This window comes from Typopeltis vanoorti, chromosome 17 (assembly GCF_054136105.1).
Source record: "Typopeltis vanoorti isolate ZY-2024b chromosome 17, IOZ_Tvanoo_1.0, whole genome shotgun sequence".
NCBI lineage: Eukaryota > Metazoa > Arthropoda > Arachnida > Uropygi > Thelyphonidae > Typopeltis > Typopeltis vanoorti.
Window position 1 is genome coordinate 20629578 of NC_143565.1, and position 25888 is coordinate 20655465.

At 36.2% G+C, this 25888-nt stretch overlaps 1 protein-coding gene across 1 annotated transcript in view; it reads right to left on the bottom strand.

Moving 5' to 3' along the window:
- CSN3 (COP9 signalosome subunit 3) overlaps positions 1-7839 on the bottom strand; it is a 218263-nt gene extending 210424 nt beyond the window's left edge. Inside the window, exon 1 of the mRNA XM_090407666.1 lies at positions 7785-7839. Coding sequence (XP_090263792.1) covers positions 7785-7839 — 55 coding nt within the window. The remainder of the gene's footprint in view (positions 1-7784) is intronic.
- Between the last annotated feature and the right edge of the window lie 18049 nt (positions 7840-25888).

Genomic DNA, 25888 nt, shown 5'->3' on the forward strand with positions numbered 1-25888 from the left:
GCCATCCACCTTATATAATTCCTTCCTTCCTTCTATCAAACTCACTCCAAAAATCCACACCATTCCTTTTGCAGTGATTCATTATTGATCATCTCTCCATCTCAGTTCACCTTTATCATACCACGACAAAGAGACACAACTTTTACTTACTCACTGTTCTTTTTTGCATGCACTAGCAGCTCTTTCATGTCTTCTCACATACTAAACTTATTATCTGCTAAATCATTTGTATTTAGGAGAAAGGTTCCAAAGTTCCAAGCCCAACATACAAAATTTGTGCCAATTTTAAAATGTCATGCATGGCAGATAGAATCATCAATGGAGAGCTCAGTGTACCAGTTACAACTCTCTAGCTGCGTCATTCAGTTGGAGGCACTCATTTGATAGCATGCGGCATGCCAAGTGGTTGTAACATTAAAAACTGAGTACCGCACTGTGATAAAGTTGTTCACCAAATAAGGGCTTTTTCCAAGTGCTATCAAACAGCAATTGAATGGGGAAGCTTCATATTCCACCAAGAAGGAATGAGCTAAACAGTTTTGCCTAGGAAGAGAGAGAAAGCATTGAAGATGATCCTTGTGATGTGCTTGATGTCCTTGCCTGTGGAAGTGATAATTGAGGAAAATGTCTCTCTTGTTGAAGAGGAACTGCTCAATGACAGATGGCTGAAGATCAAAGAAATCTCAGCAAGTTGGAACTTTCTATAACAACCATCTTTCGCATCATTCACAAGAAGCCTCACATGATGGTCAGTACAATGTGGGTACCCCGACTTCTCTCTTCAATTCAGAAGGAGCATCATGTGACCTGTTCTTTTTTTAGAGCTTTGCCAAGGGAATCAGAGTGAAGTGCTGGAATCCATTGTCACCAGGGATGAAACCATAGTCCTTTATTATGATCCTCTTTCCAAAAGGGAATCCATGGAGTGGCACAAACCAGGCAGAAGGACTGCCTAGAAAAACCAATGTCACTCGGTCCACCAAGAAGATCATGGCGACAACCTTTTGAGATTGCCAGGGAATTCTCTTGATTGACTTCAAGGAAAGAAATACCACTGTGAAAATGCAGAATATTATGCTTCACTCCTGCACAAACTACACGACATCAGAAAGGAGAAGAGACGAGGAATGCTGAGTCATGGTGTTTGCCTGTTTCACGACAATGCTTCAGTCCATATGGCTATTGTTGAGAAGGCTGCAGTGAAGTACTGTGGCTTCCAGGAGATGGAACACCTACCCTACAGCCCAGATCTAGCATCCGGTGACCACTACCTCTTCTTGAAACTGAAGAAAGACCTTAAAGGAAGAAAATTTGCAGATGACAATGAGGTGAAAGATACAGTTTTAGGCAATTCTGCAGACAAAAGTAGACTATTTTTTCAAGGGAATAGAAATGTTAATTCAAAGATGTGAAAAGTGTATTGAAGTAAAGGGAAATTATGTTGAAAAGTGACACAGTTGTTTTCTTTCTATCACAGCTAAAAGTTAGTCAAGCTGGATACTTATGGAACCACTCATTGGTAGGAGAGAGGGAGTCATCCACTTTGACACAATGACTACAGAGAATTTTGGCCAACCAATCATAAAGAGTGAAAGGCAAACTCATGCAGTTTATCTTTCACTTTTCCAGACATTTTCAGACATTTGAGTGGATTTCTCCAATTTTTATGACCATGTTACATAGATGTAAAAGTTATTTTCTATGGGCACAAAAACAGAACTATGTGAATTGGTGGTATTACAAAAAAAAAGAGAGAGAGAAAGCAATACCATACAGCCTTAAAATCACAGTAAGGTAACCTTACTGATGATAGCAGTAATGTCACATACATAACTTTAGTTGCAACAGCTACATCAATTACACTGATGAGTTGAAACAATAATTTTTTTTTTAATAGTGGACACAGAAAGGATTTTAAAATATGCATTCTTTTTTTTTTTTAAATTCTAATTGTTAATCAACAGAAATGAATTTCTTGCTGACCATTTTTAACTCCTTTCAAGAATATTACTGGTTGAAGGATGTAAGTTTCACTATCAAATAAGATACTAAGAAAATAAATATATACCCTAATAGTCCCAATGATGAAATGCAAATGAGAATTTTAAAGGTCAAGAGCTAACTACTTCGCAGACATTTCAATAATAATGCATACATTTTTTTGTCATAGATGCATCTAATCTGAATAACAGGGTAGAATCAGTTTCATGATATGCCAACTTATTTTCTATGAGCATAAAAACAAAACTATGTGAATTGGTGGTATTACAAAAAAAAAAAAAAAAGAGAGACAGAGAGAGAAAGCAATACCATGCAGCCTTAAAATCACAGTAATATAACCTTACTGATGACAGCAGTAATGCCACATTACTTAACTTCAGTTGCAACAGCTACATCAATTACACTGATAAGTTGAAACAATAATATTTTTAAATAGTGGACACAGAAAGGATTTTAAAATATGATTACTTTTTTTTTTTTAATTCTAATTGTTAATCAACAGAAACGAATTTCTTGCTGACCATTTTTAACTTCTTTCAAGAATATTACTGGTTGAAGGATGCAAGTTCACTATCAAATAAGATACTAAGAAAATAAATATATACCCTAATAGTCCCAGTCCCAATGATGAAATGCAAACTAGAATTTTAAAGGTCAAGAGCTAACTACTTCACAGACATTTCAATAACAATGTACATATTTTTTTGTCATAGATGAGTCTAATCTGAATAACAGGGTAGAATCAGTTTCATGATATGCCAACTTATTTTCTATGAGCATAAAAACAGAACTATGTGAATTGGTGGCATTACAAAAAAAAGAGAGAGAGAGAAAGAAAGCAATACCATACAGCCTTCAAGTCACAGTAAGGTAACCTTACTGATGACAGCAGTAATGTCACATTACTTAACTTCAGTTGCAACAGCTGGTCAACAGATAGAACATCATCTTGCCATTGGCAGATGATTAGCACTAGAAACTCTAAAACTAAGTAATTAGCTAGATAAGTTAATTTGTTTAGGATTAGGGTTGGAAAAGAGTGGGTGCCCGCAGAGAGAGAGAAATACAAACAGTTTGATTAAGGGTGAGGTAAATATGGAAGTGGTGTCCACAGATTTAACAATAAATAGCGTAAAAGAGGATGAAAATATGGCAGCTGAGATGGATAGCTTTGACTGAATGAATGAGTGTCAGATCAGAATAGGATGTTTGGAGAGAGAAACAGACTTGATGAAGAAGGAAGTGGAAAATATAAGGAATGAATTGACAGAGGATGACTGAAGAGGTTTGAAAGGAGATTTAGTTAATGTGAGTAGAACAAGTGCAAAAGTGAGAGAAAGTCAAGAGAATGAAAGACAAGAGAAAGAGAGGAATTTGGAAAAGTTTAAGAGCAAATGAGGGATGAGAGAAAGAGAGTGGAAGAACAAGGTGAAAAGTGATAGATGCCAGTTTAAGAGGAATTAATGAAGCTATGAGGAGCATAATGTATGGAGAATATTATACAGTAGTGCTTAACTGGGAAAAATACTGTGTGTTACAATGGCAATGAAGAGAGAGGTCAAGTGCAAATAGGATAGTTAAAACGAATACTGTGACAGGCCATGTTAACCGAATAGTAAAAGATTTGGCAGCAATGTTAGATACTACCCAGTAAAAAAAAAAAAGTATGAATGAGAAGAAATTAGTGAGTCTGTTGCCTTGATATAATATTTCAGTGTTGACAAGACAAGCAGTGATAATGAATGATATGATAGCAAGAATACAAGAATCAATAGAGAGCAAGTTTTGGAGAGTTTTCTGAGCAACTGTGATAGAACAGAAAAAGTAGGATTGTCAGGGTAGATAGCAGTGGGAATGATCGTGTATGCAGGTTGTGGTGTGTATGATGGAAGGTTATATAACATATTACACATCAGAGATGAGACTGGGATAGCAATAATAAATATGACACTAATGAGAGTACTGATAATGCATATGTATGAATGCCAAAGGTAATAAAGGGAATAAGTTTGTGGCCTTTATAAACACAGTCTGTCCAAAGATTACTGATATCAGTAAAACATGGTTATCAGAAGATGATGCCCTGCCATGAATAGAAGTTTAAAGTGTATTTCAGAAGGATAGGAGTAAATGATGGAAGAAGTAAAATAATGCCTATAATAATAGATGAATTTTACCCCCTCTCAGAGCAGTGAACCAAGAAAAGGCACAACTCGTACTGATGGCTTTGAGAGCATTTAGTTAAGTTAGAAGTAGGATAGACAAGATACTGAGTTGGAAGTTGCTACAGACTAATAAATACAGAGGATAATCAGGGGGAAATGATTAGGCAAATTAATTTTGGACATACAAAGAAACAACATTATGAGAGATTTCAACTATGATAATAAAGATAGAAGAGGAAATAACATATTTTCCTCCTCAACAGCTTAATGAACCATTCAGGTCTAATACTGCCATCACCAAGTATCTCTATCTGTCTCTGTTCTAGGCTGCATCTAGTGTAAAGTGTTCATCCAGCTGTTTTAGGATTTACATTACCACATCCATCCATCATGTTTAGGATTTCCTGTAGGTGCTTTCTTGTTAAGAAATAACATACAACATTAGAATTATTTCCAGGTCTCCAATGTGTCACAAGATTCATTGTCGATACTCATCACCTAGACAAACACAATGACGAATGATAACAGTATCTTTGCTTTGGACAAAAGCATAACTGGCAGAACAACAGATTGAAAAGACCTAAGTTTGATTCTCATCATGACAAGAGAAATCTTTATGTGATTTTTTTTTCAACTGAAGGTGTGTTAGCTGATCTCTTACAAAGGCAGAAGGTTTTTTCCTGCTGTAAACTCGGGTTTTTCATCCTGCACATGGACAAATCTGCTATAAAAACACATGCAATTTACAAACAAAAAAAAAAAAAAAAAATTGGTTGCAGTGATAGACAATAGATGGCACTGTGCGTAGTAGGAGGATTAAGTAGGTGAGACAGTGAGTTGTGTGTTGCAGTAGAGTGCCCTCCCATGATGAGTCCTTGGAGATGTTGCAGAATAATAATATCTTAGGTAGCATGTGGTGGAAAGAAAACAGAGACAGAGAGGTTGCAGCAGCAGAAGATAAGATGTCATCCTTGTCTGCATGTAGTGAGTATGATTATGCAGTCAACTTGGAAGACAAGCAGGCAGGTAGGCAGATTAGATTGTGCCCTGAGGAAAACAATTAAATATCACCCATGATGGATTATAAGATAAAAATAAGAAAATCTCCAACTGCTATTTTGTTTTGATTACAAGAGAAACATTAATGCAAAATAATTACATAATAATATTAATTAAATGTTTGCCTTAGCGAGTTACTATCTGAGTAGGAGTTTAAATTAATTTAAATTAATGTTTAAATTTTTTTTTTTTTCTTAATAATGATTCCACGAATTAATGATGCATAGCCGAAAATTGCCACGTACCTCCTGAAGACCCTTCATGTACCCCTGGCAATATGCATACCACACTTTGAGAAATGCTGATCTAATAAGTGGGTTCTAAAATATTTAGTTTTAGTATGCATGACTACAATTTTTTTATTACTAAAATATAATATGTACATAAACTAAACTAAATGCCATAGCTGCTCCTATGCTACACCCTATCGACAGTACAGCAGGTAGGTCTCAAGGAAAAAGAAATTTATATGAAATTACAAGCAGATGATTATAACTGACAAGAAAATAACTTGAAGCAATATGGAAAAAAAAGGTCAGTGGTGAATGTTACTTAAAAATATTTGTTTATAGCAATGACAAATCGTATGCCTCAGGTGAAAGAAAGACAGTGTTTAGAGATGAAAGGGAAATTAAACAATTACAAACGAAAAAGAAGTTATGGAAAACAGAGAGAGGTGGAAAGTAGGTGAAACTATATTAGCACAGAGGAAATAATTGCAGACAAATGACTGTTGGAGTAAGCAGTCAGATAATTCCATGCAGATTACAAATCAGAACTGTTTAATTATCACTTTATCAAGTAATCTGGTCACCTTTTATTACAAAGATGGCCAAATTACTAGTTACCCTGTAATAAAAGGTCAAGTAACAAGAGTAGTTGACTGGGGGAATGCGTGTATTATAATTTTTTGGGAGAGTTTTGCATTTGATAGAAGCCAAATGAAAAGTTGATAATTAAGTTGCCGGCCTGGTTGGCCGAGTGGTTAGCATCTGCAGCCAAAAAGGCTGCAGGTTTGAATCTCACCATGGCCATGGATGTCTGTGATTGTCTGTGAAAATCTGTGGTGGGTGGTAGATGGCATTGGTGTAGATGATAATAGTGGTAGCTAGAGGTGGTGTAGAGTAGGTGCCCTCCCTCAATGAGTCTTTGGACTCCCTGGAGGTGTCATGTAATAGTAATAATAATAATAATAATGTAAGTTGCAAGAAATGGCTTTAGATATCAAATTGGCGAATTTGCAATTAGCTGTCTGAAAGATATCAAACAGCTAATGGGCAGTGTAGTGTATGTGGGGACCAGTATCAAGGAGAAGGAAGATTATAAGTTAGAGTTCTATAAGGCTTGGTACTCAGACTATTACTATTCCACCTTTATGTCAATGATATTGTCACTCGATTGCACAGAAATATTAGTTATTTGCAGATAGGTGATGGAGGGATGAATTCAAAACCTTTCAGTGACAGATTTTGAACTTTGGGATCCATGAGTGGCCAGTATATACTCTTCTGGTGGAACTATACTGTAAGGGGGCAAAGGATTATGATATGATGATGGATTCAAATTTGAAATTCAGGAAGCATATTGCAAAGGATGTCAAATACAATTCCAGAGAATTGCTACATAGTAGTGTAGTGGGTTTGGAACACACCAGGTTGGTTGCCTTGTCCTCCTCTCCCCCAAACCCAGATTTCATGTGTAAATTTTCTTTAGCAACAATAGGTGAATTTCAAAATATTATTGTACACTGTTGTTATATAAAATTCATTCATACATTTTTTATGAATTTATGTCATAGTTGGGAGAGGAGCTAATAGGTTTAATCCACTGATTTTAATAATTTAGCTTATTTACTACAACACGAATCGCCATATTATAATAATATCTCCCTTTATAATAGTTAATTTTCATTAAAATAGATATAGCAATATTTTGCAGCATCTGCACAGATGCTCTCTTCATCATTGGCATCTATGCCATCCTTGTATTGCACTATGTGTTCGTATGCACACTGTCAAAACAGTGTAGATAAGTGTTTGATATCAAAGGGTTATATAATAACGTTACTGCTAGATGGGTGAAGCAAAAATGCTTTTCATATTCCCCTTTGTCTGTGATATGAAAATTTGAGGATGGGATCGGCACAACTTATGAAACAAGTTAATCAAAGTTTGGATTTTGATTATTTATTGGTGAGCAAAAGATTGAAGATAATGAAATTATTTTTATTGTGTTCTCATGCAACTCATTCACTGATCAGGCACAAAATGTCCTTATTTTCTTCTTACCCCCACTCTAATTGCAGGTAACTTTTGTAATTCAACATTTAAAGATGTCTTCAATTATGACATTGCTGTAATTTAATACGTACAACACTTTCTTTCTTATTCAAATTCATTCCTAATTTCGTGTTCAAGGACCTAATAATGTCAAAATGGAATATCGCTAGATAATGCTTATTTATGGATTATATATTTAAAGATGGAAATAGTAATGAGCTTAGCTATCAAGCATTAAAGAAATTTTATGTTATTATTGTAGGAGTTATATTATTCCCACCTTGAGATGATAAATTTCGTACATTATTAACAAACTGCTCCAACGGTGTCGCCATTTTGTTTGGAGGAGTGGCTTATATGATGACGTAACTAAGGATTTTCCAATAGCTATTTCTCTCATATCATTGATTGAAGTCCAAGGTCAACGACGCCACCGGTTTCCAACATGTGGTCAAGGTGATGCTGTATTTTCAAATAACTTCTAGTAAAGATTATTTTGATTTAAATAATCTAATTCAAATGAGGCTTAAGAAATCAAGTACATAAAAGTCTCACGATATTGTAGCTAATATGACATTTACCTTGACATATGCTAATAAAAGAAAATAAATTCAGGCTGAAACGTGACAACTCTGAGGTAGCAGAAAGAAGTGTAAGTAATGATATGAGAAGAGCAGCAAGGATAGTTGGTTGGAAGACCAATGTAAGAATATTGAGAAATATTATGGCGAATATAAGAAGAGAGAAGTATATAAGTTGATCAGAAATATCAACAGAAAATGGCAGCCCAGACTTACAGCCATCAAGGATGAAAGAGGCGTGACCTTAATGGACATTCAAGAAGTTTTACAGAGATGGACAAAATACTGCAGTATTTTGATCACAAAATGATCAAAATACTATAACACAAGTGACCAATGAGTTAAAGGAAATATCACCAACAACCACAGATTTTGAGAACAATATCTTGGAAGATGAAGTAAGAAAGGCAATAATGAAATTAAAAAAACAACAGAAGTCCTGGAAATGATGGCATAACGGGAGAAATGAAAAAAAATGGAGGTGATACCCTTGTACAAGTAATACACAAACTCTTCAACGAAGTACGGAAGATGGGACGTACTCCGGAAGAATGGGAAAAGTCACTACTGATAATCGTACATAAAAAAGGAAATGCTTTGGAATGCAAAAATTACAGAAACATTGGGCTGATAAGCCACCTGTGTAAGGCTTTGATTATTACACTAAATGAAAGAAACGGCTCAATTAATTATCCTTGGATATCCTCGTCAGAACATCAGGGTGAGGTCTGTTGTAGATGCTGCACAACCAAAAATATCCAAAGACATGATATGAAACTACATGAAAATATCAGGCAGGAATATATATTGGATGCAGACATGAAAGCAGAGTTGATGATGATGAGGCAAGAGATGAACTTCATGCGAAATGAAGTGAAAAGAATTCCTGACATACATGGAAGAGTGAAAAAGAGTAGAAGGAAAGATAGCCATGCGAAAGATATATCGAATGATTCGAGAATGGCTCTCTATGAATTCCATTATTAGAGGTGTGGTGAATGAGAAGATGCATAAGGTTTGTTTTCCTGATGGTCGAATGGAGAGAGTGATTTAAACCTTGGACATGAGGAATAAGAGAGCACAAGAGTTGGTGGTTATAGTAGGAACAAATGATTTGGATGGGAACAAGGAAAATGCGAGATTGGATATAAGGAGATTATTAAGGAGAGTAAAAGATAACAGTGTGGTAGGAAAGGTAGTCAGTGTGTTGCCAAGGTATGATAGTGATGAATTGAGGACGCGAGCAAAAATTATGAATGATATGTTAGCACGATTATGCGAGGAGAATATAGTGCATTTTGTGAATGTGTGGGAGGAATTTGAGGGACGGATGGAATATACAATTCCATGTATATGTAGCTCAGTGGATGTGGCGTTCGCCAACCACGGCGCTGGCCGCACAAAGGAAGACTTGGTTTCGAGTCTAGTCGGCGACTAGAGGAAATTTTTCTAAGCCTTTTTTCGACCGGTTCCCGAGTTAGTCGATCTCTGGCACGGGCAAGCAGGTTTTTCCTCCCGGAAACTCGCGTTTTTCGTCCTGTAAACTCAAAAAAATCGACCGTAGAACCCACATTATTTCAGACATTAAATATATTGTGTTAGGGTTAGGGACCACGAGATGGCGGCACATTTGAGCCGTCTCTCTTCGCTGAGCACCGCTTAATTAGTGATAGCCTTGGGCCATCTATCTCTGATTGGTACCAGTGGAGATTGAACTGCCCACTCAGTCTCCAAAAGTTAGATAGGGCTGAATGGCCTCGCCTACTCCCCGTATACGGGAATAAAAAGGCGTTAGCTGATTTTTTTTTTATGTATACTGTATAAAGAAGATGGACTGCATTTAAATGGTTTTGGCGTGAGTCGGCTGGAGAGATTGTTACTGCAGGAGAGGTAATGACTGTAATGAATAGATCTCGGGTAGTGCGAAGTGATATGAAAGAGCAAAAAAAGCAGGGTAGAGAGACGTACTTGCTCACTTGCAAATGCGGAGGTGCATATTATGAATGAAGTAAATGAGAGAGTAGAGATGGCCTGGGATGGGTGGGGAGAGTTTAGGTGTGAGAAAAGTTGTAAAATTGGTAGTGATATACAGGAAGTGACTGGGGAAGGTGTTGAAGAGTCACATCATAAGAGTGACATCTGTACGACTTGTAGAAGCAGTAATGATTTCTTATGTTTGTTCATTAATGCTACAAGTATTTGAAATAAGGGGAACGAAATTGTTGTTTTGCATGTGTTTATTAGCCCCGAAATTGTTGGTATAAGTGAGACCTGGTTAGATGACGATGACACCTGAAAGGATTAGAGATGAACGGATATGATATTTTCCATGAAGATAGGGAAGAAAGAGTGTTAATGGTAGCAGATGAGTTATGCTCATGTAAGGTGGATTTGCAAGATGTAAATAGTGGCCACGGTTTTGAGGCAGTATTGTATGAAGTGGAAGTAAAAAGGATGGAATATTTAGTTGGGTGTTGCCATAGACCTGGTAATATGGAGGGTAATGAGAAGGAAAAGTATAGGCAAATTGGCCTAGCTAGCAAGAAACGGGTGATCATTATTGGTGACTTTAATTATGGTAATATAGACTGGAAGCAAGAGACTGCATGTGGGATAAAGAAAATGAATTTTGGAGTTTTTGAAAGACAATTACCTTAGGCAGCATGTAACAGCGGGTACACGAGGATCAAGAGTGTTGGATTTCATCATCTTATCAGATAATGTTATTATAAATGAGGTGTCAAATCTTCCACCGGTTAGTGAGAGTGGCTACGAAGTGATCACTTGCAGGGTGACCACTTATGCAAGGACGTCTGTTAGAATGGGATATATGTGGAATTATAAGACTAGTAATTATGAAAATCTCAGGAAACAATAAATTGGAAAGAGGAACTGGATGGAAAGGATATCAATGCTGCTTGGGCCATACTCAAGAACTATTTGGTGGAGGCAATATCAGAGTGTATTCCAAAGGTTAAAAGGGTAAATAGAATAGGTATAAAATGGATGAAACAAGAGATATGGTATGCAATCTGGAAGAAGATGGTATTATGGAAGAAACACAAATTGAGTATTTATAACAACCAGTTGCATGAGAAGTACAAAGAGCAGGCAAGGAAAGTGACTAGCTTGATAAGGGTAGCAAAAATGCAGTATGAGCAGCAGTTAGCTAAAGCAGCCAAAAAAATCCTAAGGAGTTTTTTCGATATGTAGCCAGTAGAAGAATGAATGATATTATGATATGATGGGACTGATTGGTGAAAACAAAGGAATGATAACCGCTTCGGAGTATATAGTTGAGATATTTAGTGAGCAATTTCATTCTTGTGAATGTGACATCATGCAGAAATTGAAAGCAATGGGGAGGAAGAGGAACTGTTACTAAGTAAACAGGAGATATATGAGGAATTGAATTGACTTGATGCAAATAAGGTTGTGGGACTTGAATCTATTTCACCACGTGTTTTGAGGGAATGTGCCAGAGAATTAACAACAGTTTTTGCATATCTTTTCAACATATTGTCCCTCACTGGGTCAAGTTCCAAAAGAGTGGAAAGAGGGTAAAATTGTTTCAATTCATAAGGGAGGTGATGAGAGAAATGCTTTGAATTATAGACCAGTCTGTGTGCCTGGAGTTGTGGTTAAGGTATTAGAGACGTTAGTTAGGACTAAGATTCAGAAGAAAGGGAGTGAGGAGCCTTTTTGCATGCAGAGTGGTGTGCGCAGAAATAGTGAATATATTTAAGGCGCGATATGATAAACTGTGTGTATCACAGTTGACCTTCCACAATGAGTCTTTGAATCCATGGAAGTTTTTATAATAATAATAATAATAATAATAATAATAATAATAATAATAATAATATTTATTGATATGATATCTTGTTTTGACTGTGTATCAATTATGTGAATAAAATAATAATAAACAGTCAGATTGAAAAATATCTGGCAGATGAACAAGCAGGGTTCAAAAAGATAGGAGTACCATACAACCGATATTAACCCTTCGACTCATCGCAGCAAAGGCAGAAGAAAGAATAAAAAAGTATTTACATGCTATATGGACTTTCGAAAAAGCCTTCGACAGCATTGAACAAAACATCATCTGGGCTATTTCTGAATCATACAGTATCAGTGCAGTTTAATTCGCCTATTGAAATAAAACAACACGAATGCACAGACAGCTGTCAAGATAGGAGGCAGATGTGGAGCCTTGTTCGTCATTAATAGAGGCACAAGACAGTGAGATCCAATATCACCGAGTATCTTCATTTCATAGCTGTAGAGACGGACGGACAGAATCACAAATGAGGACATAGAAATCTCCATCCGTGGAATAAGACTCAACCGCCTGTGCTTTGCAGATGACATTGTTTTACTTAAAGAAGACGAAATGAAACTTGAGCAAATGATACATAATCTAACTAGAGAAGGGAACATGTACGTATTGAGGATGATTATGGAATAGACAAAAACATCGGTTTTTGGCGAAAGAGAGATTAGAAAAAAGATTATTGTAGAGCGAAAAGAACTTGAGAATGTGAAACAGTTTACCTATCTTGGAAGTTGTGTAATAGATGACCTAAACTGTAAAAATGAAATTAAAATTAGGACTTCAAAGGTCTTAAGAGCGTTATAATCCATGGACAAAATTTGGAAGAATAGAAATATCAGCTTAGAAACCAAACTAAGCGTTTTCTTGAGACATGCACGTTTAGCAGTATGTTATATGGTTGCGAAACTTGGATAATGATAAAGGAATCGAAGAGAAGAATACTGGATTTTGAAAGAAAGTGTTATAAAATTCTAAAAACAAGGAAAATTAAAATTATTTCTTACAAATTCTACATATTTGTAGAAAATGTCAAATGACAGAAAGTTAAAGTCATTGGTGTTTGGCCTAATGAGCAGAAGAAATATCAGAGGTCGTCCTAATCGTCAGTGGGCCGACGATATTAAAGACTGGTTTTGGGAAACTCTTCAAGATTTAAGTCATGCGGCAATGAACAGACGTCACTGGGACAATATAGTCAACATGGCAACAGACGCCTACGGCCGCTGAACCCATGGTTTGTGATGATAATGATGATGCTAATATCATATTCTCCTGCTTAAAGGAAACTGCGAGAACTAAAATTTCAGAATTCGAATTTGAACTCAAATAAAATTTAAATCCATCCAATTTGTCTTTACCATATACGAAATTTTTGGGTAGAAAACGAGTTCCTCAGTATCAAAGTAATACACCACTTCTACAATCATATTCTGTGATGATTACCGGTACTTTTATTACTTGTTTGATTTGATTGAATATTTGATTATTCTCTCTTTGTCATATATCCTGTCATATATTCTGGCATATATCAGACAAGAAAAATCGATTTACATCTTTTACGATTTTAAGCATTTAAATAAAATTTCACCGTACTACATTGTGCACTGCCAAATGTCAAAGGGTTGTGTGCAGAGGAGTTGTCGCTGACAAGGAGGGTTTCCATTGTCCCAGATGATGCAACCATGATCAAAACTATTAATAACGACGTTGATGTACTACTGCTGCCAATATGAATATAAAGTATTCGCTATGTACGCAGCGAAGTGGTAACACCAGTGTAACACTTATAAATGTGAGGTTTTGCACTTTGGATCGGATAACATTTGCATCACATTAATGGTTGAGTATTACAGGAAGTAAAGCGAGGGACGTTGGAATATTCGTAGACAGCGAGATGCAGTTCAAATGACATATTGCAAAAGCGATGAAAAAGAATCAAAGGAAATGCGACGCCATTATAGTAAGAAGAACAATGAATAAGAGAAATAAGATGGTGGTCATTCCTCAGTACATGGCTTTAAAACCCATTATTTTTGTCTTTTTTATATTCATCCTCAATACATATATGTTCCCTTCTCTAGTTAGATTATGTATCATTTGCTCAAATTTCATTTCGTCTTCTTTAAGTAAAACAATTTCATCTGCAAAGCACAAGTGATTGAGTCTTATTCCATGGTTGGAGATTCCTGTGTCCTCATTTGTGATTCTTTCCATCAATCTCTCATTATGCAGTAGTTCAGACCACATCTGAACTACTGCACATGTTTGGCTATTGGATTTCTTGGAAAACCTTCACAGGCTGATGACAAAAGTAGATATAATATAGGCTATAAAGACTGACAGAAGGAATACATATCACAAGGCTTGGTAAATAGGTATATGATGGGTGTATAGACCAGATATATAAATTGTTAAGAGGAGATTACCAGATGGATATCCAAGATATCTTTGAAAGGATTGAAAAAACGGAAAGCAATCAGAACAACTGGCTGGTTATTCTTGGAAATTAAATTATGTAAAGCTGTTTTGCGTCAATTTAAGACGAAGTGTGACAGGTATTATAACTGTTAAACTGCTTCTTACTATTATCACCCTGGATGAATCTTGACTCCAAAACTGTTCATATAATAAATAAAATAAATCTGCTAATGCGTTGTTTTATTCCCAAAAGGAAGTAAACTAGATCATTAAGTCCTATCTAACTTTTTGAACTGCGGGTAAGTCGACCTTCGCCATTAGCCAATTAGAGATAGTTGGCGAAAAAGCTTTCTATGATTTTAATAGCCATACGGGAAAGAGAATACAGTAGAAAAGGGCTGTCGTATCATGGTTCCAAATACTGAAAATTATCTTTTGAAATAGTATGAGTTCTTCAGTAAAATTTCTGGAGTTGTGGTTTTAAAAACCCGAGTTTCTGGGGAAGAAATACATGAATACATTCCGGTACCAGAGATCGAATAACTCATGAACCTTTAAAAGAAGTAGAAAAAATTTAATCAGTCTGGAATCGAAGGTCTAGTGGTCTTTCTTCAGGCAACCTAGCGCTATGTGTGTACAAACGTAATTTTCACAGAGCCACACAGTTCAGACTGTAGTGTAATAGCAATAGTATGATCGTGCTAAGTACTTTGGGCAGAGCAATTGCAATTTCGATGGTTCTGATATAAGAGTAATTAGTAGGGAATTCAAGATATCATTCAGGCGACAGTTTCTCTACATTAACGTAAAATGACACGATACCGCCGATTTCTTAAATATACCGTTTGATTCTAATTAAAACGATTGCCCAGTATAAAATGAAAAGTTCGGTGAGAAAATTTTCATTATAAACAGAACTATGAAAGAAACTTTGCTCCTCGATGATACCATTCTTTTCCGAATTTATGTTCAAGTAGTTTATTTATATACTGGTGAGCAGTTCAATAAATTGCTGTTAAATTTGTATTGATACTGTATTTAGATGTCGAAGAGAACCAGTATGATCGTTTCATAGAGCTTGATTTAGAACAATATTTGATGCCTGTTTTTGCATACACACATGCTTACTGATAGAAGGGAAGAGTTAACTAACGTCAAAGTGAGTAGAATTTGATAAATAGAATAATTCAGAAACCTTAATATCTATCTTGTTTAAGGAATTAATATAAACAATGTTTTCCGAGCTTCATGTTTAAGAAATGTGTGCAGAAAAACTAGATGAATAGTTTCAAAGTCACTAAAAACACATATTTTTTAAGATGTGTTTTTTAGTGAATTTGAAAATATTAGTGAAAAAATTTCATAATATTTTATTCGCGTATGAACAGTAGGCAAGGCTTTTAAACCCTATCTAGCTTTTGGAGACTGAGTGGGCAGTTCAATCTCCAAAGGTAGCCAATCAGAGATAACTGGCCCATGCCTATCACTATATATAGGCGGCCACCGATAAAGAGACCGGCAAATAAGTGCTGCCACCTCTTGCTATCCTAACTCTAACATGATATGTTACGGTCTGGAATAATGTGGGTTCTACAGTCGATTTTCTTGAGTTTACGGGATGAAAAAATCGAGTTTCTGGGAGAAAAAAATACGCCTGCCTGTGCCAGAGATTAACTCGGGAACCGGTCAAAGAAAGGTTTAGAAAATGTTCCTCCAGTCCGCCACTAGACTAGAAGTTATGTCTATCTTCGTGCGGCCAAGCCCACTTCCACTGAGTTATACCTTGTATTGTAGTTCTTTTATTTTAATTTTAATAGATTTATTTCTGCTTTTACTTGTCTCTTTCTTCTGCCTGAGTAGTATAGGCTAATTAACTATTTAAGATCTTCTTGTTTTCTCTTTTGCTGGTTCTTTATTCTACTTCCTATTCGGATAACTGCCTTTTTGATATTTAATTCCAACGTTTCCCATGCGCTGATTGCATTTTCATGGTTTTCAGCTTCTGTTATTATATTTTCTACTTCTGTATTAAATTCACTTTCCTCTTTTAGAGATTTTCTTTGAATTTCCATAATGGAATATTCCGATTAATAGAATTTTTGGTTTTTCTTTTTTGGAATACTGAAGTTTAGCCTCTACCATGTGGTGATCACTCAATACTACTGAAGTATGTTTAACGCACTTTACAGTTATTCCTAGATGGATTATAAGGTAAATTCAGTTTATTCTAGATACCTTGTCTGGAGCGAAGTTGGTGAATTCTTTTTTCATGTGATATGAAAACCTGAAACCATCAGTAAGTGCACAGTCTTTAAAGATATTAATGTATTCCTTTTGTGGTACTTCAGTTATATTCTCATGGTCTTTTAGCTTATTTTCTATGAAGGTCATGTCGCCTTGTACTATGTCAGTGCAATGTTTTTTTTGTTTTTTTTTTATACAATAAATGATATTTCACGTGTTTCCAAAATGTTTTTTTCTGCATGTTTTGTTGGTCCATATACATCAATAAATGTACATAGTTTGTTTACTACTACTACTACATCTGTTTCTAAAACTCTATTCCTTATGGATACCTCATGAAAAAATGAATGAATGTCTACATTGCATTTTATTAGAGTTATCAGTCCATCACTATTATTTGCAAATTCGTAGATTAAGATATAATGGGCAGTTATTCTTTTTTCAAAATTTTGTATACGTTCTATACAGCAAATTTTTCTTTCTTGTAGCATTATAAGTCCTCGTGGGCTCACTTTAGTAAGTACGGGCATGGCAAACCCGAGGTACCTGTTGCTGGACCATGCCTTACTCCATGTAATATACATCTGTTAAAATATATGTAGACCGGATCTCCCCTTTTTCCTTTCCTTTTTTCTTTTCTTCTTGCTCCTTCCCCCCCAATGCTATTAGAGTATTCGGGAGCTAGGGGTGAATCTTTCCTATTTTGCTATTTCATCTTATGTGGAAAGGGACTCTACAACCCTACCACTTTCTTCTTTCAGTGACTTCACTCCAAAATGCTACTATGATTGTGCCTAATAACGCATCTCATGCTGCATCGGCCGTCGTGCAGAATAATCAGAGCCGAGTTCAGGGCTTAGGCAAAGGGTCCTGTTCGAGAAGTGTATTACAGTCTCCATCAAAAGTCAGTGATACTGTGAATGAGCAACACAGAATGTATAAGATTAATCTTAGAAAGGAATTTTACATAGGCACATGGAATATCCGGGGTTTACAGATGGGTACTCTTGAGATTGTCTGTAAAGAGATGGATAGGTATAAAATTGACATCTTGGGAATCACAGAGACCAGATGGAATGCAGAAGGTCACTATACCTATCTTACCATTCAAAAGACTGGATGGTAAGATAGTTATTTACTCAGGCGGTGGCTCAAAACATCATGGGGTAGCTGCGATACTGCAGACAGCTCAGGCAAGAAGCCTTCTTGGTTATAACCCCATTAATGATAGGATACTCTCTATTAGACTTAAGGCTCAGCCTACCTATGTATCAATTGTGGTAGCTTATGCACCCATGGACAGGCTTGAAGAAGTGAGTTAATAATTGTATGAAAACTTACAAACTGTTTTGGACTGCCTACCAAGGAGAGACATACCGTACATCTTAGGGGACTTAAATGCAAAAGTGGGAAAGAGTATGAGAGTCAGGCTAGAGTGTGGCATGTTTGGTATGGGTGAACTGTTGGAATTTTCCCGTGCTAACAGATTAGTTATTACCAATACCTGCTTCCAGAAACATCCACAACTGACCTCTACTTGGACATCTAACAATGATAGGTCAAGGCACCAGATTGATTACATCCTGGCTCTCCAGCGATGGAAGGCAAGCATCTCTGATGTGCATACTTGTCCTGGAGCAGATTGTGATACAGGACTAGTATGACTAAGACTCTGAAAACTTCCAGGTCAGGCGCATCCCACTATATTGGATGTTAGAATAATTCCGAGTGGATTCACAGAAGAAACATCAACTCGGTTGGATGATTTTTTGAGACCAATGAGAAAACTCTGGAGAAATGCTTTGGGAAGCAATCAAGATGATAATACAGGATACAGCGAAGAAGAATCTCAGCCCAATAAGAAAACCAAGAGACCCGTGGATATCAGTTTCAACATGGGAACTAATAAAAAGACGACGAAAACAAATAGACACAGGGACCGAAGAATACAAAAGATTACATAGAGAAATCAGAAGAGCCATCAAGCGGGAAAAGGAAAAGTTCTATATTAATAAATGTGAAGAAATAGAGTTCCAGATGAGAAGGCATAATTATAAAAGGATGATTTATTTAGTTCGTGACTTAAATTACAAGTTTAAGCCTAAATTGAATGTCATCAAAGACAGGAATGGATCATTACTAACCGAAGAATTGGAAATCACAAACAGATGGAACGAATGCTGTGAGGTACTGTACAGCAGAGTGGATAAAGAAATTGTGGAGTCCTCCCACCAATAAAATTTTGATTTGTAACCTCCTTCACTTAGGCATGAAGTTGAAAGAGCAGTTAAGCAGATTAAGAGCAATAAGGCCACAGGGGATGGAGGTATAAGAGTGTTTCATAGATTGATTACAAGGATATGGGAGACAGGATCATGACCTAGAGACTGGAAGAAATCAGTTTTCATACCACTACTTAAGAAAGGTGATATGAAGGCATGCAAGAATTATAGAACTATTAGTTTGATATCTCATGCAAGCAAAATTTTATTAAAGATCACGCTAAATAGGATTGAGGCCAAAGTTGAGGCAGAGATGCCCGAGGAACAAGCAGGTTTTAGGAAAGATAGGGGAACCAGAGATCAGATCCTTAGCCTTAGACAGAGCATATAAAAAATATAAAGAAATCAGACTCCCTCTGGTAATGTGTTTCTTAGACTACTCTAAAGCGTTTGACTGTGTTGAGCATGTGAAACTGTGGGAAGTAATGAAAAGAATGGGTTTTCCTCAACACACTATCAGGTTGATAGCCAACTTGTATAAGGAACAAGAAGCCACAGTAAGAACAGGTGTTGGATTGACTGACTGGCTTCAAGTTGGAAAAGGAGTTAGACAAGGATGTTTACTTTCTCCTCACTTGTTTAGTATATATGCAGAGGACATCATGCGTGAAACATTGGATGAGCTCAGGACAGGAATTAGGATAGGAGGTAGATTGATCAGTAATCTGAGGTACGCTGATGACCCAGAACACCTTTGTATCGAAGTAAGGATGCATCGAAGGTACTCAAACTTGCTGACTTCCTCAATTCTAGCAAGACAAAGATCATGGTTCTCAAAGGTAAAACAAACAGAGAAGCTCTTGAGAAACAACTGTATATTAATGGAGAAAGAATTGAGGAAGTCAACAAGTTTGAGTACCTTCGATGCATCATTAATGTGAAGAATTGCTGTTCAGAAGATGTCAGAAAAACGTTAGGAATGGCTAAAACAACAGCCAGAGACCTGTCTAACATCTGGAAGGATGGATCTATCTCCATGGGAACAAAGATGATGATTTTGGATGCAGTTGTTTTCAATCAGCAACTTATGGATGCGAGACTTGGAACCTAAGGAAGTCAGATAAGAAACGTATATCTACTTTTGATATGTGGTGTTACAGAAGGCTGTTGAGGATATCATAGACTGGAAGGCGTACAAATGAATGGGTGTTAGAAAATATCAGTAGAACTTTAAGGATCCTTAAGGATATTGACGGAAGAAAGTTAAAATATTTTTGACACGTAGAAAGGATGGAAGGAGGACTCCTCAGAATAGTAATAGAAGGTATAAAGTTCCTGGAAAAAGAGGCAGGGGTATACCATCAATGAGATGGATGGATGTTGTGTGCAGAGTGACTGATCTTCAGAGAGTTGAGGCTGCCAGAAAAGCAAACAACAGGACTACATGGCGAGACCTGGTGTGGAACATCACCGTGCATCGGAGTGACCATACGGCATCTGTAGCTGACCAGTGAACATTCTCTTTAATTTCTTGCTCTTTTGATATTTGGAGTGACTTTTATTTTCATTCTTCTCTGTTTTGGGTTACAAAGGCCACTCGTTATCACTGGTGATATATGCTTTATTCCTCTTTGCATTTTATTGTTACCACTAGTTTCAGGAACACCCTTTGTTTCTTCATTTTTCTCAGTTTGAATTATTTCAATTTCTGTTCGTTTACAGTCTGTTTATACTTTCTATACTTTGTTTTTTAATACTTTCGTCTGTTTTCTACTTTTTTTCAGTCTGTTGTTAAGATTATGCTTCCAAGTATTTTTTATTTTCTTTCTTGATACTTGCTTGATTTTTAGTGGTTGTTTCAGGTTCTTTTGTGGCATCATCTTCCGGAGTACCTGGACACTTTTTATCATCTTTGCTTCAATTTTCTCTTCAGTTGTGTTTGTGACTTTATTGCTGTGTCCTTATCTTGTTCATCATCATACAGTTTTTCTGTTTCATTCGTTTCCTGATCATCCACTTTCCTCCTTAAAACAGAGAAATGTGTACTTCTGGTACAATTATCAGCCATATGTCCGATGGGAAGGTAATTCTTGCATTTTGGTTCCACACGCTCCTTCTCAGATAACCAATTTTCTTATGCCTAAAGCAGGAAGGTGGTCTTCCTGGAATCGCGATTATCTTCTTTACACGGATAACATAAGGAATTTCCTCAATATTTATTCCTTCGTTTAATTATAGAATAACTTTCTTTTTATTGTTGAGAACATGTGCCCAATGGTCATTTTTAGTCGTAGCGATATTGTCTATAAACTCTATTTTACTATATTTTTCAAATGTGATGCTATCAATTTGTTTGACACCTGCGGTGGCATCCAGTGCACGATAATTTCTGCTTTCCTGGGAAAGTTTCTCTCTTTAATGTGTTATCCATATCTGTGAACCTTTCCTTAAAAGCCAATTGTTTAAAGGATAGAAAAATGACAAAATTATATATCAAGTCACCAAGGTACAATACCTCACTGTCTTTTAATTCCTTTTCCAAGGCTTTTATTATATCTTCCTCTGTATAAAGACGAGATAGTTATTTTGAAATGTTGCACTTCTACTGAGCTACGCAGATTATGGGTATTATAAAAGAAAGAAAATGCTAAAAGGCTTTCACACGAGAAAGAAGTAGATTTTTCGAACAACGAGTGATGGGTGCATTAAATAAATTGCCAAAGATGTGAGAATGTAAGTAGTAAATTAGTTTATTTATGATATACTGTAATATTGTTTAAAAAAGTAATCAGCTAACGTCTTTTTATTCCCGTATATAGGAGTAGGCGAGGCCGTTTTCCCTATCTAACTTTTGGAGACTGAGTAGGCAGTTCAATCTCCACTGGTACCCAATCAGAGATATCTGGCCCAAGGCTATCACTAATTAAGCAGCACGCAGTAAAGAGACACGGCTCAACAGTTATATTTAAAGTCTGCAATAATGTGGGTTCTATGGTCGATTTTCTTGAATTTGCGGGACGAAAACCCCTAGTTTCCAGGAGAAAAAAACCCGCTTACCCATGCCAGAGATCGATTAACTCGGGAACCGGTCAAAGAAAGGCTTAGAAAAATTTCTTCTAGTCGCCGACTAGATTCGAAAAAGTCTTCCTTCGTGCGGTCAAGCGCCTTGGTGTGCAAACGCCACATTCACTGAGCTACACTCATCCATGCGTGCATTTTCGCGCACATGATTGCTCACTACTTCATAGCTACGGACTTCGTCATGGTCATTAGTCAAAGCTCCGTCTGAGGTCATTTCTAGCCGCCAAAAGAGAAAGCGAAGACAATCACTTTAAAACGAGACGATGCATGATTTTCCCTTTATTATAATTATTCTGAAGGCTTTTCCAAAGAGTCAAGGACTCTGGATCTCACACCAAAAACATCTTTGCTTCATGGAGGACCTGTAATAATAATAATAAGAAGAAGAAGAAGAAGCTTGCTAAATGAAATGAGATGTCCAAAATAAATAATTGAATATATCCGCTAATGCCTTTCAGTCATTTATCAATATCATGAGGTTAAGATTATTGGGTTTTATATGAAATGAATTAAAACCACAGACACTTTCCTTATGCATGCTTTTTTTAATGTAAATTCCATCCATTAAAATTTGCATTCATATAGCGCAACAGGTTTATAGTTTTTGTTTAGGCTAAATATTATATGTCCTATGTATTGCTCTAGATACTGAATAAACGATAAATACTAGATACTCATTAAGCTATTCAGGACTTCAATAAGAAATATCATCTTTTTTTGTAGGAATTCACAGCATTCTTAATTTTGTTAATCTCCCATATATTTCACCATTCTAATTGGAGTATAAAAGTATTAATACATTTTCTTGGATTAAGTTTTATATAGGCATGCCAGAGGTCCCGAATTTTACGTCGAATTTTGTTGTCCCATATTGTACTTGTGCGGACAGCCTAATGTCTTGCATTTTAATAAAAAGATAAAATTATAAATATTACGTTAAGCAATTATAATTTTCAATATTATTTTCGAATAATCCAACTTGAATTGATTTGTAAACCCTAAAAAGCTTTTAGGGCTATTTTATTAATTCGCTCGAATTGTTATGGCGGCGACGGTCCCTTTCATTGGTCGCTTTTTATTCAGTATAAGCATTTTATTTATAATCGTGTACAGATATATTGCATTTGCTTATTTTAAGAGTTTTTATTTGGCCATTGTGCGGTGCGGTATCGGTACAGTACGTGGATGTTATTTCAGTAATTATTAAAATATAATATCTCGCCTTTTTTGAATGTGCGATATTTGGTTAATACATAAAATATATAATGATAGGTAAATTAGTTTTTGTTTCTTTACTTAAACACTTGACAATGCCTAAACGAAAGTGCGTTTTTTAACGATGATTATTTGAAAGAATGGAATTTTATTGCAAAAAGAAAACATAACGAAAGTTGAATGCAAAATCTGTAGACGAACTTTTAGTATTGCACTTGGGGGACGATCGGATATTACACAACGCATTAACACATTAACTCAGAAAGGGAAATTGCGTAATTCAAGTTCCAGTTCCAAAAGTATTGATACTTATTTTGTAAAACCAATTACCAGCAATGAAAGAAAAGTTATTGCTGCCGAAATAACAATAGCATTTTATGGCATAAAGCATCATCATTCCTTTAATTCTAATGATTGTGCAGCAAATTTGTTCCTATGATATTTTTGAACTCCCAAATCGTCACAAAATTTTCGATTTCCAGAACAAAATCAACTTAGTTATAAAAAAGTATTAGCTCCGGACAGTGTAGAAAAAAAATTAAAAGTGATGTAGAAGAATTACTATGTTACGGTATCTCGATTTATGCAAGTAATCACAAAGCTGAAAAATATTTTCCCTTGATAATTCAATATTTTACTAGGGATGATGGTTTACAATGGTTCTCTGGTATCCGAGAGATACCAAAAGGAAACCTGAAAGAAAATGGAGAAGAAAGGCCCAAGACAGGAACAGCTGGACTCTTTACAACCTGTAGTCATGGAGAAATCCTGACTGAAATCACAGGTCCATCAAGGTAATCAAGATAAATGGTTTACAAGTAAAATTATTACGTTTTACGTCTTTACAAAACGAAATGTCAGATACAATATCAAATTTCTCTCGAAACTTTAAAACATCATTCAATAGATGTCGTAAAATGCATTGCATTTTTGGACATAATGCAAATACGAATTTTGGAGAACTACTTCGTCAAGGAACAAATAAAGTCTTTGCAAAAGTTAAATACACACTCCTCCTGTAATGAAAATTTGGAAGGAAGTGTATATCCAGCACATATATTGCATAATTGCATGCAAACTGCAGCTGATGTATTATCAGTTGATAATACATCAGCTGCGGGCAGTTGTAAAACTGTTTAAGTATTTTAGTATCTACACAGTTCGGACAGAACAACTTCAAGAGTTCTTTGAATTTCTTAACTCAGAATATCATTCATTGTTATCTTATTCTAAAACTAGCTGGCTCTCATTACGAAATGCAATGGAAAGAATTATACATATATTTGAGGCCTTAAATCGTTCTTTAATAAAACCGCCAAACATTTTGGTAGACTTCTTTAACAATCCATTAAGTAAAGCGCATTTATACGCTTTACTTAATGCGTAGTATTATTATATATAGCATGCGATGTAATAATGTTAATAAAAAAATTTGAAAATTGAAGGGAAAAAATAAGCGTTATAGAAGTACTCAGTGTCTTACAAGAAACTTTAGAATTAACGAAAGCAAGAGCTGTTGAAAACTTTTTTCCATCCAATTTGAAGACAGTTCTTAATGAAATTGAAATTTCAAAAACAATGAAAGATAATATTTAAAAAAAAAACCAACTAACGCCTTTTATTCCCTAATAGGGAGTAGGCGAGGCCTTTATACCCTATCTAGCTTTTGGAGACTGAGTGGGCAGTTCAATCTCCACCGGTAGCCAATCAGAGATAGCTGGCCCATGTCTATCCCTAATTATAGCAGCCGCCGATGAAGAGGCTGGCAAACAAGTGCTACCATCTCTTGGTACCTAACCCTAACAAGATATGTCACTGTCTGAAATAATGTGGGTACTACGGTCGATTTTCTTGAGTTTTACGGGACGAAAAACCCGAGATTCCGGGAGGAAAAACCCGCTTGTCTGTGCCAGAGATCGACTAACTCGGGAACCGGTCGAAGATAGGCTTAGAAAAAGTTCCTTCAGTCAGCGACTTGACTAGAACCTAGGTCTAACGTCAAGCGGTGAAGCACAGAGGACGCAATCAAGTAGAAAATTTTTTCTACTTTATTTTCTACTTTTTACTTTCTGTGCTGTCATGGCGCATCGGGGTCCCCTTCGTGGTGGATGAGCGGAATGGTCGGTGGCACTACTTTGTAGGCCTCCCGGCTACGTCCATGGATCCCGCTAACCAACGACAGCTGCGGTCCTCCATTCATATTGGGGGTTGGATAGTTCTGGTGGCCCATTCCGTAAAAAATGCCGCTATGTAAAGCATCATGTCTAAAGAGAGAAGAATGAAAGTCCGGGTAGTCTCATTATGCCCGGAACGGTGGTGTCAGGGTGATATAGAAGGCCCTGAGGTGTCGTCAATCCTTGACTGCCATAAAGAAATTCAATGCAGAAATTGCTTGAATATTGCTACTTGGAATGTAAGAGGATTGAATAAATGTGGGAAATTAGCTATTATGATGAGAGAGATGGAGAAATTGAATATTAGTATACTAGGAATAAATGAAACGTTTTGGATAGGATCATCAGATTTTGAGTCAAAACTTCCAAAAGGCAACATATATAAAATATATATGTCAGGTGGTGAAATATCAAGAAGTGGTGTAGCGTTTATTGTAGAGAAGAAAACTAATACAAACATTAGCCACATAATCAAAAAATCAATCAATGGCGCGTAATGGTAATTCTAGTGAAATCTAAACCTAGAGATATGCTGATCATTCATATATATGCTCCTACAGAACAGAATGAGGAAGCAGAAATAGCTCTCATGTATGATGAAATAGAATGATGTA